Genomic DNA, 15,257 nt, shown 5'->3' on the forward strand with positions numbered 1-15,257 from the left:
GAAAATGACCCCAGAGGCCCAAGCATTTATAGAATATGAATATCAGTGGGCCCTTCAGCGGTAAAAGAATATTAGGAATGGCCCCCGAGTATTGGTGGAAGGAACTATGGAAATATTGAGGTTGGTGGGTAGGAGTGGTATGTACTGCCCTACTTCTTTGGATGCTCCTGTATTTTTGCTGGCATGAACAATATCATATCTGGTTGGAGAATTGGAGAACCTACCTGTGTATTGGCCAGAGCGGGAAAGAGTCCCCTGGCCTCCCATGCCAATTTTTCCCCGTCTAACCCCTACAATAGGTGGTTACAAATGGCTGAAATGGTAGCCCATTCTGCCAATAAGTCGAAATGTCTGGTATGCACCTTGGCCCCAACAGATGCCACGAGTGGACTACCACTTCTCCCACTGCCACTTAACCGTTCCACCATTCACATACGAGCCCTGGTCAATGTCTCAGCAGCACTGGAAATTTTTGCCGCCCCCACCACTGATGACCTCCCCAGCATATGGAGTTGGCTTACTTCTTGGCTCCCGGGTTGGTGATGGTTAAAAGAGATTGTGCTTGTGGTCCAAGTTATCTTCATGGCTATATTACTCTTATCATGCCTCTTGCCTTGCCTTATTCAGATTGTATGCCGAATGGTAAGTCGCTCAGTTAATGCAGCAACACGCACTCATATCCTGGCTCTTTATAATGTGGTACCTATTGATCCATCTATCGAAAATGATGAACCGGAACCGGTCAGCATTTTCATGATGGAAAGGGGGGAATGAAGGAGTGAAGACCAGAAGTCCCCACCTTGGTAATACTAGAGAGCCAGGCTGGAGCCATTTTATAAGCTGAAAGCCATCTTAGAAAGCAAACTAAAAGCTAAAAAGACATTTCTCTCTCCTCTGCTTGCCCCTGCTTGCAAAAAATAATATTTTTTTGCAACACAGCGAGTTTGCAAGAGGATGCGGTCAGGGGATTTGTCTGTTTGCCCAGGATGTCTAGCTCACCACAAAGTTCTAAAAGCAGACTTAGGCCTGAACCTGTTAAAACCACAGACCCCTTTCCTGATAAACAGGGGGGCCAGAGCATTTCCTGGAAACAGCAATTAGGTCAAATAGTTTTTAAGCTCGCAGCGCCACCTAGTGTATAATGCAGCTTGGAACCGAACGAGGCAAAAACCAATTTTCATTGGTTGAGCTTTTAATGAATATGCATAAAGGGGAATGTTTAAGGGGTGGGTCAAGGGGCTGAACTGTTGCTTTGCCTTAGGGCATAAAAGTTGTCTGCATCTGACTGACGGGGGGCATTCTCTCATTTCTTCCTGAATGCACCCCTTTTTGTATTTTGTCTGACAAAATTCAAACTGAATAAAAGACTTTTTTAAAGAAATATTGCTGCCTGGATTTTTCCATTCTGGTCTGTATTCTGAAGTCCCCAACAACTGGAAGTCACATCAAATGTCTTGCGAGGCCTTTTGAGGCCTGAGAACTGACGTCCTAGGCCCTGCCAAGCCTCTGAACACAACTTCCGGTAGAAAGAGGAAGTTGTGTTCAGAGGTCTTGTGATGTCTTGTACGTAATCTCTGAGACACTACAAGGCCTTAGAAGAGCTGCTGCGCCACCGATGCAATGTGACACCATGATGTCACAACGTCATATTATGCCATGGGGCACCCATAACCTGGGGCCCAAGTCAGAGTCCCTGGAAGGGATTGTTCAACAAAACTGTGAGAAGAGTTTGAAATGGTCCTCAGTAAAAACCTGACTCTAAGCTGGCATCTGTGTACAGAGATTTGGATTAATTTTAGCTTTAACGATCCAGTTTGAGAACATCACTAGCACCTGCAATGGCAACAGAACAGAGCTGTACAGAAAATATATGCATCTTCAAAAATTGCCACACAGAAAGCTCCACATAAACAAGTTTTTTGAAGCTAGAAGGGAAGGGAGAAACACACAGGTTTACCTGCTTGAGCTTCTTATAGCTACCTTCTGGCAATCTTGAGAAGGGCATAACTAACTGGCTAGAACCCTGAACAGGATCAGTGTATTTAGTGGACAAGAGACACTGCAACATTTTGTTGCAGGTCCCACTTGCATTATTTCTCAACATCTTTCATCTCTACTGTATCCAGCAAAATGATGACATCTAAATATTTTGTTTATAGCCTAAATTTTGCACCATCAGGCTAAAATCAAACACACAGGACAGGATTTAAAGATTTGATCAAAGGATCATCTTCACATGCTCAAGGCTTCTGAGGCACCCATTCATATGTGCTGGGTTAATCAGTGTAATGTTTTTTGCTGAAAATGAAGGTGAGAACTGGGTTCGAATCACAGCTAAGTCACGGATGCACTGAATTGCCTCAGCCAATTAACTCAATTTCTTTAGTTTTTATAGATAGGAGTGGAATAGTTTCCTTCCTACTTACTTCAGAAATACTTTGGTTTCTTTAAATCACGTAACACCTAATAAGTGCTGCTACAGGGAAAACTAATAAATATTACACCAAATATGAGACTATGATACAGAAAGGAAAATGGGCTACACATTACCTCTTGTAACATAACACCACCATCACGAACGCTGGGTATGTAAAATGAAACGAAACAATTCCCTCTCCTTTTCTCTCACTTTTAGTATGCATGCCTTGGAGCCAAACTAGATGTGACAGGGGAAGTCACATGTATTTATTCATGTGTCTTCCCCATTTATGTAGAAAGCAGCAGATGGAGGCTGCTGTTTTTTTACATGAAAAGCTGAGCATGGGTGAGGGAAACTAAACCCTCCTCTGCCTTGCTGTGCTGCTTCATTCAGCCCCTGCCCCCAAATACTCCCAACCTGTCTCACTTTCAGAGCTGAGTTGGTTCAAAAGTGCTTCAAACAATGGAGCAAAGTGAGATTAGGCAGGGGAAGGAGAAAGCTGTATTTTCATCTAAGAAACAGACCCTGCACCCCACCCCCTTATATATAGCTTATTCCCTGAAAACAGGCATGCAAACAATCACACACTGAAGCATGTAAACCACTCGGCTTTGCATTGAATACTTCTTCATCCACTGAATGACTGGATATTAAATGTTTTATGGATTTTGGTTTTATGGTTTGAAATTACATTATGAGGAATTTTTATGTTTTTGGTATTTTGTGAGATGCCTAGGGAGGGGGGAGGGCCAGGGAGGCGCGGAGTGGCATACCCTCCATAGCAATCCAAATCCCATTGGCTCCTATCAATGGGGCAGAAGGTGGGAGGGTTTTTCCACTGGTTTTTGCCCATCCACTCCCAGGTGATCTGCAAGTCTTAGGATCCAGCAGATTCCAAGCCCCCAGTGCCCCACTCCAAAACGTTGTGTGCCATCTTAATACTTTGGCCATTGGCACTGATTCTTTGGATCCTATGCACAAGGATTTGGGATACTATGGACAGGGCAAGGGCACACTCCTGTTTAGTAAAGGTGATGTAGCAACAGTAAGGAAAAAGAAAGGTTACTGCTTATGTGTATATTAAAATTTTAAATATGGATTATCTAGAGGCCATGCAGTGTAAAGTGATAAACACCACATGCCACCATCAAGTACTCCAGGCTACCCATCAACCTGTAAGGCAGCAGCAATCAAGTGCCAAAGAGAGGAAATTTACTACTTAACTTGAGCCTTGAGATCACTTGGACAGGTGGCTGCTCTATCATGTTATTCCCATTATAGAAACTAATGTGAAAGCCAGCCATCTGGTTACATTACCAGTTATAAGTGTCCGTCCATCTCTACATACATTACTTTATCAGCAGGTTCCCATGAGGCTTAAAGTGGATATGGTGCAATTCAAGAGGTACAACATTAAGCATTATGTGCAAATCATAAAAATCAAGGTTGGGGAGCCCTGCAGAGGAGGCTCAGAATATAATATTACCTTCAAAACTTCAGCGTAACATGAAAATCCTTTTTTTTTTTTTTTTGCAACTTCAGTATTCAAATAAAAGCTTTCAATGACCTGGTCCATTAAATCACTTTTAAATACTTTACCGGTACTTCTGTTTACACATGTAATAGTTTCAATTGTTATGCTAGTCAAAACAGCTAATTTGAAAGACAAATCTGAAACCAATTTTTGAAAAATTTTTGAAAAACCAATTTTTACTAAAAATGTAGCTCCATTCCTTCTAATCCCATACGCCAGACTATTCCATTTTTCTTGGTGGCTAGGGAGGGGATGGGAGCAAACTCAAGAAAACCGTCTGATCCACTTACTTTTCAAATGCATGTTAAGCAAATAAGGCAACCTACTGAAGTACTCTCAGTGGAAGGCAACAGCAGAGTGAAAAGGTAACTTCAAGATTCAGCTAGAAGTGAGAAGACCATTTACCAAGTGGCAATTATTTGGAAAGCTAGACATGGGAATCAGATGACCAAATTGATCTCTTAGTCTGCAATACGTTGATTGTCTGCATCATCCTGCCTAATGGTCAGGAACATTTTACCATACTTTCAAAATTTATGAGAAATCAAGGAAAGCAGAGCAATGGACAATGTACATTACTTAGCAGGATTACATAGACAAGGGGTTTTCAGTTTCCTTGGAGACTTAATAGAAATTTCTCAATAAGATGATCAACAATGGGGGGGACGGGACTTTCCTTGAAAATCTCTCCCATAACATGCAGTTGCAAGGGGAGTGCTGTGTGTAATTTAGGGCACATTCCAAGTTTATATAGGCAAATGGGGAAGGCCACTGTGCCCTGTGATCTGCCCCAGAATCCTCTGAAAGAGGCACCAGTCCCATTACAGATGCGGATGGATTCTTCAGCAGACAATAGGGAAAGGCTGTTCTAAGGGTACAAACAAAAATAAAAAACACCAGCACAGACAGACATTTGTCAAGTGGTTACATACTGTACACACTGTAGTGGTACATTACCCAACTTGCCAGCATGGAATGTGCAAATATATTGAAGGGAGGTCCATATATAAGAGTCAGGATTCTAACTATGTATTTCCAGCATTCTACCTACTCACTGCAGCCATATGCACTTTTGTTGTTGTTTTCATATCACAAAAAGTAAATAGAATGTGCTGCATATACATAATCCATTCATAAAAAGGTAAAGGACCCCTGACAGTTAAGTCCAGGTGCAAATGACTCTGGGGTTGTAGTGCTCATCTCACTTTACTGGCCGAGGGAGCCAATGTTGTCCGCAGACAGTTTTTCCAGGTCATGTGGCCAGCATGACTAAACCGCTTCTGGCGAAATCAGAGCAGTGCACGGAAACACTGTTTACCTTCCTGCCAGAGCAGTACCTATTTATCTACTTGCACTTTGATGTGCTTTCGAACTGCTAGGTGGGCAGGAGCTGGGACTGAGGAAGAGGAGCTCACCCTGTTGCGGGGATTCGAACTGCTAACCTTCCGATTGGCAAGCCCTAGGCTCAGTGGTTTAGACCACAGCACCACCTGTGTCACAATCCATTCATACACACATACAAGTTTGCTGGAATAAACTTATTTCCAAACTTATGTAACCACAAACTGTTATCCAATATGTAATATGTTCATTTGCCAGGTATATTTTCAAACTGCTGCACCCACACTATCCTATAAACATCCTCTTTATAAGCTTATCAATTGCTGTAAGGTCCACACATCTCAGCAACCTAAGCATTGGAACTGGGGGTTCACTGAAGTTGAAAGCAATAAATGTAATAAATGAATTAAATGTTCGATTTGTTCATTTTAAGAGGAATTAATACAACTTGTTGCAGTTATAACTTCTCATACGTTACAGAGTTGTACTCAGACTGGACCTACTGAAATTAATGGACCTAACAGTCACATTCACAAATTTAACTGAGTCTACTCTGAATACCATTCATAATGTTTTGATATTTGTTTATTTCAATATTGCATTTATATCTGGGATTTTTATGAATAACACCTAGAGTTCATGTTTTGATTGAAGACACAGTTTAGAATTTTTCATAAGTAAATAAAGTCACATGCAAGATTTTTGCAAAGTTGATCTCTGATTGCTTTTATCCATTTGAGGATTTTCTGTTTGTGAGATCTGCAGTAAGCCTTCTAGTTTTATGGAATTTTCTTAACCATAATGATTCTTTTTAAAATCACTTTTCCTGTCAATACAAGAAAATAGCTCACCTTTTGACGGTTCTGAAAACAGCAGAAGTATCCCAGCATGCCATGCTGCAGGAAAGCATGGAGCCTTCCATGGTGCTTGACAGAACCATGTTCAATTTGTATTGTTCTACCACATGGTTAGATCAAGCACAAAGGAAAATCCCATCAAGTCAGAGTCAGAGTTAGGCAGCCGCCAAAGAGAGAGGAGCGTTGAGAGGAAGCAGCATGGAGAAGCACAAGCTGGAGATTTCATTGTGAGCTGCTGTCCATTTCTCCCATGCATAAAGGAGCTGAAGTTCAAGAAGTCAATACTTATTGCTACAAATGCAAAAACCCCCCGCCCTATAGCACAGATTGTTAGTGCATGAGAATAACGACCAGAAATTTCTGAAGGTGTATGGTAGGAATCCAGTTAAAGGTCTGCAATTGACAGCCTTCAATGAATGTTCAACAGATCATACAAAGTGAGCATGCTCAAATTGTGAACAACATATATACACCACAGTATCTAGTGATTTAATACAGTAATGTAATACTCTTACTCTTCTTAATAAAGCGTCCAGCCAATACAGTAGTAATTTCTGAAACAATCAGCCTCTTTTAAGACTAATGTATTATTTTCTTATGGTTATTTTGATATTCCTGATTATTTTGATAGTGTTTGTTTCCTTTAAAATTCCACTAATGTTAGAGCAAGGATACAGCATTTTCATATATGCCACAGATAGTTAAGCAGGCAGTTTATTATGTATGTGAAACTGCCCACAATTAAGAGAAGGACCCTCACAGCACAATTCTAAGTATGCCTACATGGAAGTAAACCCAACAGTGTTCAATGGGGCTCAGTCCCATAACAGCAGCCCCATCTAACCAAAGGCTTATCTAGTCCAGCATGCTATTTCCCTCATCATTAAACAAATTTCCTGATCTGAAGACGGTCCGCATGATCAAGGGCATGTCTACACCAGTCATTCCATCTTCCTGGGAAACCCTGTAACTGAAGTTCTTTAAGCAAAGTAGGACTCCATAACAGAGACCTCTCAGAATTTTGGGGTTAAGCCATTACAATTATACTGGTATAAAACGGATAAGAAATTGCAATGCAGATATGTATGCCTAAGATTTGAAGACTCTTATGGATGGGAAAAACGCTACATTAAAATGGAAACCAAGACCTGAAGCTAGCACGGAATGTTATATTTGCTTTTTCCTTTTCAGTTTCTATTACATTAATAATAATAATAATAATAATAATAATAATAATAATAATAATAATAATTTTATCATATTATTTTATATTTTACATTACATTATATTTTTATTTTATTACTTATGCTTTAATTGTGCTCAAGATAGGCTACATTCATGTTTAGCTGAATTTCCTTTACGATCATGAGAATTTTGTCATTTGAACAGACCTGTAGGAAAACAGAACCACTACTATTAGAACTGCTGTTAATCCAGACACCACGGCTTAAAATGTGTTATGTTAGTCTACTCTAGGAAGAAAGTTTAGTGCAAGTTGGGCTGTTAGCTTCTATTTTTTTTGCCCGCCTAATACCATTCAATGCATACCAAGGAAGAGGGGAGTGACATGGTGCACAAAGCAGCACATGCACTTGACACCGCCTTGGACCAATGGCCAATGATATTTGAAATCAGTCGTCACCACTATGAAAACACTTGTTGAGAACTCAGGCCGTGATCCAAAATGCCATGAAGACCACCTTTCTTCTACAAATGTTGATAAAGGGAGGACAACATGCTCTGACACAAATAATGGTGCTGTAATGATAGAGGTTACAAAAAGTGTCACTAAATATGCGGGAGCCTATGTTGCCTTAGTCTTCCACATTTGTACCAATGCTGCTATCATCAATTTGGATTGAATTACTGAGAGGCAGTATGTGACAGGGAGAGATTTCTGTTGGCAGATGGCTCATTGTCCTACCTTCATTGTTAGTTGTGCTAGTGGTGTGTATGACAACTATCTGGCATTGTAGCAGCTAATTAAATCAGTTAAATAGAACAAGAATCAAATGCTGCAGATACTGGGAAAACACATTTGGTTATCAGAGCTTCAAATGAGGGGGGAAAACTCTTATTGTTATTGCAGGAAAGGGCAAAGCTCTAGTGACTTTCTGTTTCCTTTAAATATCCGTTCATTAGCAGGGAAACCACAGAACATGGACAGATCAATCAACTGCTAGTCAAATGCGACAGAAAGAGTGGACAAAAAGAAACCTACAAGAGAAAACAAAAAGAGACGTTTCTCCGAGCGGAGTAATATTTCTCATGCCATTGGCAGTGCACACCACAGAGCTGCACACTAATCAAGGAGCCCTGCCAATTCTAAAGCGGCGCAGGACTGCCATTGAGCAAGTACAATCTGCTGCTGGATTCCTTTTGATTTCCCTTTAGAAAACAAATCTGTATAGCAGTTATCTTAATCAAAAGATGCCAAGCGAACAAGCCTGCTGAGAAGGAGAGCCTCTGGTGAAATAGAGTTGGCATGTCTCACTTGATGCTTGGCTGCCACTGGGCAGGTGCAACCGAGGGAGAAGACTGCTTTTATGACTGTTACCCAAAATGGCAGCATTCCTCTCTTTTCTGAGAATTCATATTTAATACATAGCAAGGCTGCAGCTAGGAAAAAAATGTCCTCATCCATATTCTCCTTTGAATTTTTATAACGGTCCAAGCACAGAGGATTTAAAAGCCATTCGTTTAAATCTAATATTTGCAAATACAGGCAGATCAACCTTGCTTCGCAATATGTCAGGCAATATGAGAACTTTTCTTCACGCAATATAATCTGAGTTTCTTCAATTCAGGATGAGAGACAAAACTACTACATCCCCTTTAAATTAAAAAGCCATCAAAACAAGTAATCTAAAGATCCCCATCACCTACATTTCTCCACTATATCCTGTATGAAACAAGTATCTTCAAAAATTAATTGCCTCTCAAAGCAATGCTAAAAACACTATATGTTTTCATTCACATGCACCATACACTGTTTAAACTTGCAGTGGCCAGCTCTCATCATGTACAATGATTATATATACTTTAGAAGTACTGTATATATATTGTTTACTATAATTTCTTGCAAATGCAGGCTGAAATCCTATATCCAATTTACAGAGAGTAAACACCAAATTCAATGAGTCTTAATTGTCAAGAACTACACATGGAAGATACCAAGCAGAATTCTATCAAAAGGAAAAATTCACAGTGCAGTCCTATGAATGTCTACTCAGAATTAAGTTTCATTAAGTTTAAGGTAAGTATGCATAGGATTGACTTAGTTTGGCTACAATTTTTAACATTGCTGTCTTCATCATAATAGGACTTGTAAAACACTTATTACAGATATGCAAAGCACCGTTGTCTCCTCTCTAAAGATCCCATCAAATATTCTCTGTATAACTATGGACAAGAGCTTCCATGCAATTAGGCCCAAGTATGATTTTCAGACACAACTGACTCCATACCTCCATAATTAAGCCATATCACATGACTTAAGTTTTTGAATTTATGTATTGTTTACACCTACATAACTATTGACCAAAAGCTAAGCACACAAAGACATAGAATGTGAGTAAAACTTGTTTCCAGTTGTATGCAGTTTTCCTTCCCACCAATGAAAATCAATTTCACTAGTTATTATCCAAAATGCATTTTTCTTTCGATTAAAAGAATGATGTATTCCAATACATTGAAAATAAATTAATAAATTATTGCTTCATTTGACTGAACTTAACTGTAACTTCCCAATGCATCCAGTGCTGAGGTGAACTTAATCCATATCCAAGCCCACCCCCTGCACCGTGTTGACTCTAACTGGTATTGTTTTAACAATCAGTTTCCTTAAATATCAGTACACATTGATTAATTTTTGTGGAACAGATATGGTTTTACAACAAGACATTTGGTCAAAATACCACAAGGTTGTATCAAGCACAGTCTTTCCATTAATGGAATATTCTTTGATTCAATAGAAACTTCAGTGAATGGAAGAGCAAGGGGGGAAATTTGCCCAAATTTCTGCTTCTTCCCCCAACCCCCTCTACTATCCTCCTTTTGTTTTCCCCAACCCTATGGAACACTTTTTTTTTGGGGGGGGGAGCAGAGGAAGCTCTAAAAGGAAGGTGAAAAACAGCAAAATTAATTGGATACTTAAAACTTGAAGTAAATTTAATGTTTTACAAGCAGAACGCTAACTTATTTATATATTTAATATTCTCTACATAAATATGATTTAGATGCCATAACTTTTACTGTATTGACAAAGGGCAGTTTATGAATGAAGGCTTATTGAGGAAAAGAAGGGTAGATGTCATCTTTCCTCACAAAGAAACTAGTGTCTTCTGCCATCTGCTCTTAGTTGTCAGAAGTGCAATTCATCATAATCCTTTTTTCAGGAGGAAAAGGTAGCAGTACTCATTTTTATGTGAAGGTACTGCAACATATTCCATCAATGACAGCCATTTTTTCTTCTCAGTCTACTTAATGATTTTCTGCCGCATAAAAATCTACCCATACTTGAAGCTCTCAACACTGAAAGAGGTGGCATATTATACCACTGCTACACATTTAAATCATTTATGTGTAAAGAACATGAGGAAGTAGACAACTAACTTTTACTCAGAGTAGACCCACTGAATTAATGAACAGCACTAAGTTGGGTTCATTAATTTAAATCGGTCTGCTCTGAGGAAAACTTAGCTGTATACCATCCTTATAATGTGAGCAACTAGAATATTACAAAACGGCCCTCTGCACATGCCTAAAAGATGAAACACAGACTAACAGTAATCACTGATTGAGACTTGAAAAAATCCCAATCTGTAATACTCTGAATCAACTGCAGAGCTCTAGACACGAGGTGTTAAAATGATCAAACATTACAATAAATTCTTAATATTTCTTTCAATTACATTGTTTTTTGAATGTTTACAATCTTAAAGGCCAGCTCGACTAATAATTTATTTTATTTATTACAACCATTTGTATATTGCTCAATCAGAATAGTCTCTAAGCAGTTGTCATATAGACATACACTTATTGTATGGCTTCCATAAGAGTTAACCGTTGCTTTTCTTCCTGAATATTTCATCCTTCCATTCAGCCACAATTTTGCAACACAAAGGGACATCAATTGAAGATCAAACACTATTAAAACACCATATTTTTAATTCAGGTTGCCTAGTTGTTTATATTATGATGCCAATGTGGCACAGTTCTCATGGGCAACTAGTGGAGATGCTTTTTGCCATTCTCAGTTCTGAATGCTGCTATTGCCTTTAACATTTTGTGAACCTAAGATGGCATAAATTGAGACCTACCAAGCTGAACAAAGCTCACCATCCCTGAGTTTTGGCCTGACATGAAGGCCAGCTGGACAGCTAACCTGGGGAGTTGCCCAGTGGAGCTGAAGGGCAACATACTCTGCCATTGGCCAAATCATCATGGTAATAAGAAGACCAACCTGGCTAAATATATCCACTAGAGAAGGAGCAGCTGCAGGAAGCCTGTTTTCCCCCTTCCTGGGAGGAAAAAAACACTCAGGTCCAGCTTCTAGCTGTCCAGTGATCACAGAAGCAAATAGAAAGGACCCTCTGTCCCATTCACTGTCCTAAAGAACAAGAGCCACCAACTACTATTCAAGCAAGAACACCAGAGATGGAAGATCAGCCTGGTCCAAATTGGATATAAATTTTTGTAGTTCGCTACTATATTCTGGCCTTGAAGAACTTATCTCCCTAGCCAACCTTTTCCCTCTACTGCCCTTACCTTGTGTGTCTTATCGTTTTAGTTTGTAAGTCTAGTGGTGGGACCTCTCACTCTCTTGTTTATTTGACTCTCTTTGGGAGACAATAATTATCTTAAAAGCAGGATAAAAAGAAAGAGGCTTTACTGATCTTCTGGTGAACTGCCATTTATGGCCAGTAGGTTGAATCTGGCAAGTAGGTCGCACAAGTTGCACAGACCTGTGTGGTGCATCCACCTTCCTTCCTTCCATTCATGTTATGCCACTGTTTTATAGTTCATCCATAGAGCATAGAACTTGCCAGACATTTTTTTTAAAAAAGACTCTCCTCTCCCAATCATCTCATCAGTATTATCTCTTTGATTTTATTCTTCAGGTGTTGGGCACTCCCCACTCCTGCCCAGGAGCACTTCTAGCCAATTTATTTATTTACTTACTTAAAAGAGGCCTCTGCAACTATCTCCACATCTACTACCTCTAAAGAGATACTGACTGCACCATTGTTACTGAAAAGTCACCTGAGGGGGTTTGTCAAAATAGTTAAAACAAAGCATGCTTTCATTGACTGGCAAAATAAGTCCTCATGACAAACCCTTTATTCAGTTAGTGAGATCTTTTCTTATGAATGAAACATCTGAATTCTTTCATTTCTTAAAGAAGAAGTCATATGACATATTTGGCCACTTGTACCTTATCTCTTTTAGAGGCAGTATACAGTCCTGCATTCTTTTAAAATTATATCCTATCTTTGTACCTATATAAATATATAAACCACAAGGCAAGCTAAAGGGTTGCCTCTCTTTTAATGCATAAGGTAAATAGGTTTTCTGGAGGACTAATCCAATTCCCCAAATTTAATTTCAGAAAGATGCTACATAATATCCATTATAGCAAACACTGTCCTACAGATTTGATTAGTGGGCTCTCTGGACCTGCTTATTTCTGAACTGAAAGTGCAGTACAGCCTGGATAAATGAATTACCTGAGCAACGGAACTTCTTGCTCTTGATCTGGCTGATTCGTTTGTTGGCAAGGCGACGTGGGCTGCTGCATCGAGCGCCGCTGGTTTCTATTGGATTATCCTGCAGGTAATCAGCCAGCCACTTCAAATGGCAGTCGCACACAAATGGATTCTGAGCTAAATGCCTGCAAGAGGGATGGGATGTTTAACCAGAAGTGACCTGTGACATTGTACTCCATCATTGTTTCTTACAAACATAAAACTGAAGAATAGAGTAATTGAATCAGCTTCCAATACACCAGGCCTGGCGGAAGCCACATGGAGCTGCACTTGAATGGAAGAAATTCTGTGAACCATCTTATTTTTTAGCCCATTAAGTCTGGAGCAAGCCTTTTCAAGAAGGAAACAAAAATTAATATAGCAAAGCTTGCTTTTAAAGGGCACAGACCTTCTGTCTACAAAAGGCACTGTTTTCATGCCACAATACCCTGCAGTTGAATGCATCTTTTTAGAAATACAAGGATTAAAATAATTCTTATCACAAAACTAAAGCATTGCAGACAACAAATTGCATGTTTGTAAACTAGTGTATTTTTGGCCAGTAAGCAGTCTACAAGTGAACTTAAAATGTAAGTGTGCTGGTCAGAGCTGCTAAATCCTTATGTAAAATAGATTTACTCCTGAGGATCAATTAAAAATTGATCCTGAACAAAATTGATCCTGAAACTAGAACCCAACTAATCTAACAACAAAAGTGTAGGTAAAGTATAACACATGTCGTGCCACTTGGATTCGATTTCTAATAAGCAAATAGCAAAGAATAAAAATAAAAGAAAGGGACTGGCCCTGCCCCACCATAAAATTTCCTCAAAGGGTTAGGCCAGACTTCTTCAACTTCGGCCCTCCAGATGTTTTGAGACTACAGTTCCCATCATCCCTGACCACTGGTCCTGCTAGCTAGGGATCATGGGAGTTGTAGGCCAAAAACATATGGAGGGCTGAGGTTAAAGAAGCCTGGGTTAGGCACTTTTGATACAGGTTAAAGTCACCTCAGCTAATTATGTATGACAACACTAACAAATCTTCCTTACTTTAGATTATTTTTCTATTTTTCAATATTTTTGAATCTTTTTATTACAGTGGTACCTCAGGTTAAGTACTTAATTCGTTCCGGAGGTCCGTTCTTAACCTGAAACTGTTCTTAACCTGAAGCACCACTTTAGCTAATGGGGTCTCCCACTGCTGCCGCACCGCCGGAGCACGATTTCTGTTCTCATCCTGAAGCAAAGTACTTAACCCGAGGTACTATTTCTGGGTTAGCGGAGTCTGTAACCTGAAGCGTATGTAACCTGAAGCGTATGTAACCCAAGGTACCACTGTATATGCAAACCAGTAAAATAAAAAGATATAAATGAATTGAGATTTAGGGAAGAATCAAAGAGGCATTAAAAAAACAAAAACAACCCAGTGCTATTTTACAGGCCATTTATCTAACAAACAACCTATTAATGTGCTCCAGATCTTCACCTGGATTAACTTGTATTGTGTGGTATGTCTGATTCCAAAGGGCAAAAAGGTCACGAGTCAATGTGGCAAGCTGCTACACATAAATGACTCATTGCACAAAGCAGCCAGTGTGGTGTAGTGGTTAAGAGCGATAGACTCGTAATCTGGGGAACCAGGTTCACGTCTCCGCTCCTCCACATGCAGCTGCTGGGTGACCTTGGGCTAGTCACACTTTTTGAAGTCTCTCAGCCCCACTCACCTCACAGAGTGTTTGTTGTGAGGGAGGAAGGGAAAGGAGAATGTTAGCTGCTTTGAGACTCCTTCGGGTAGTGATAAAGCGGGATATCAAATCCAAACTCTTCTTTCATTTTAAGGAAGGTCCAAGTGGTTTCCTGATCAATTTTTTGTAAAGAGGCCTCTGGCTAGCTTTGGTCACTGAAGACTTACACTGTATTAATTTCAAGAGTTTAAATTGGTGAGGAAACCAAAAAAGTTTCTGATGGTGCCAAGCAGTTTAGTTTATTCAAAATAAAAGAATTCTCTCACATATGTGATAAATGGCTATCCAAGAAACTGTCAAAAATTGTATATACAACTTATCTAATAAAAATAAAACCATTTTTACTCCTCTTAAGCCTTACAACATGATACCATCATTCACTATAAGAAAGAAAACAAAAATAGATCAAACTGATATTTTTTTTTTGGGGGGGGACCTCCCATATTTTAACAGCAACTAAATCACCAAAAAGGGATAATATGTAATGTTTAATGGGCAAAAGTGGGAATACAATTTAAATATAAAGATTTTTAGTAGGGACTGATACTGATTATTCTAGTTGTGTAAAGCCATTGAACAATTGTTCCCAACAGAATGTAATACAAGGCCAAGA

General features: G+C 39.4%; 1 protein-coding gene across 2 annotated transcripts in view; it reads right to left on the reverse strand.

The window, feature by feature from the left end:
• SLIT3 (slit guidance ligand 3) overlaps nucleotides 1–15,257 on the reverse strand; it is a 413,892-nt gene that overhangs the window by 107,076 nt on the left and 291,559 nt on the right. For both annotated transcript variants that reach the window (XM_079964761.1, XM_079964760.1), the window contains exon 14: nucleotides 12,880–13,043. In XM_079964761.1, coding sequence (XP_079820887.1) covers nucleotides 12,880–13,043 — 164 coding nt within the window. The remainder of the gene's footprint in view (nucleotides 1–12,879; nucleotides 13,044–15,257) is intronic.

Source organism: Podarcis cretensis (assembly GCF_951804945.1).
Source record: "Podarcis cretensis genome assembly, chromosome: 2".
Classification (NCBI taxonomy): Eukaryota; Metazoa; Chordata; class Lepidosauria; order Squamata; family Lacertidae; genus Podarcis; species Podarcis cretensis.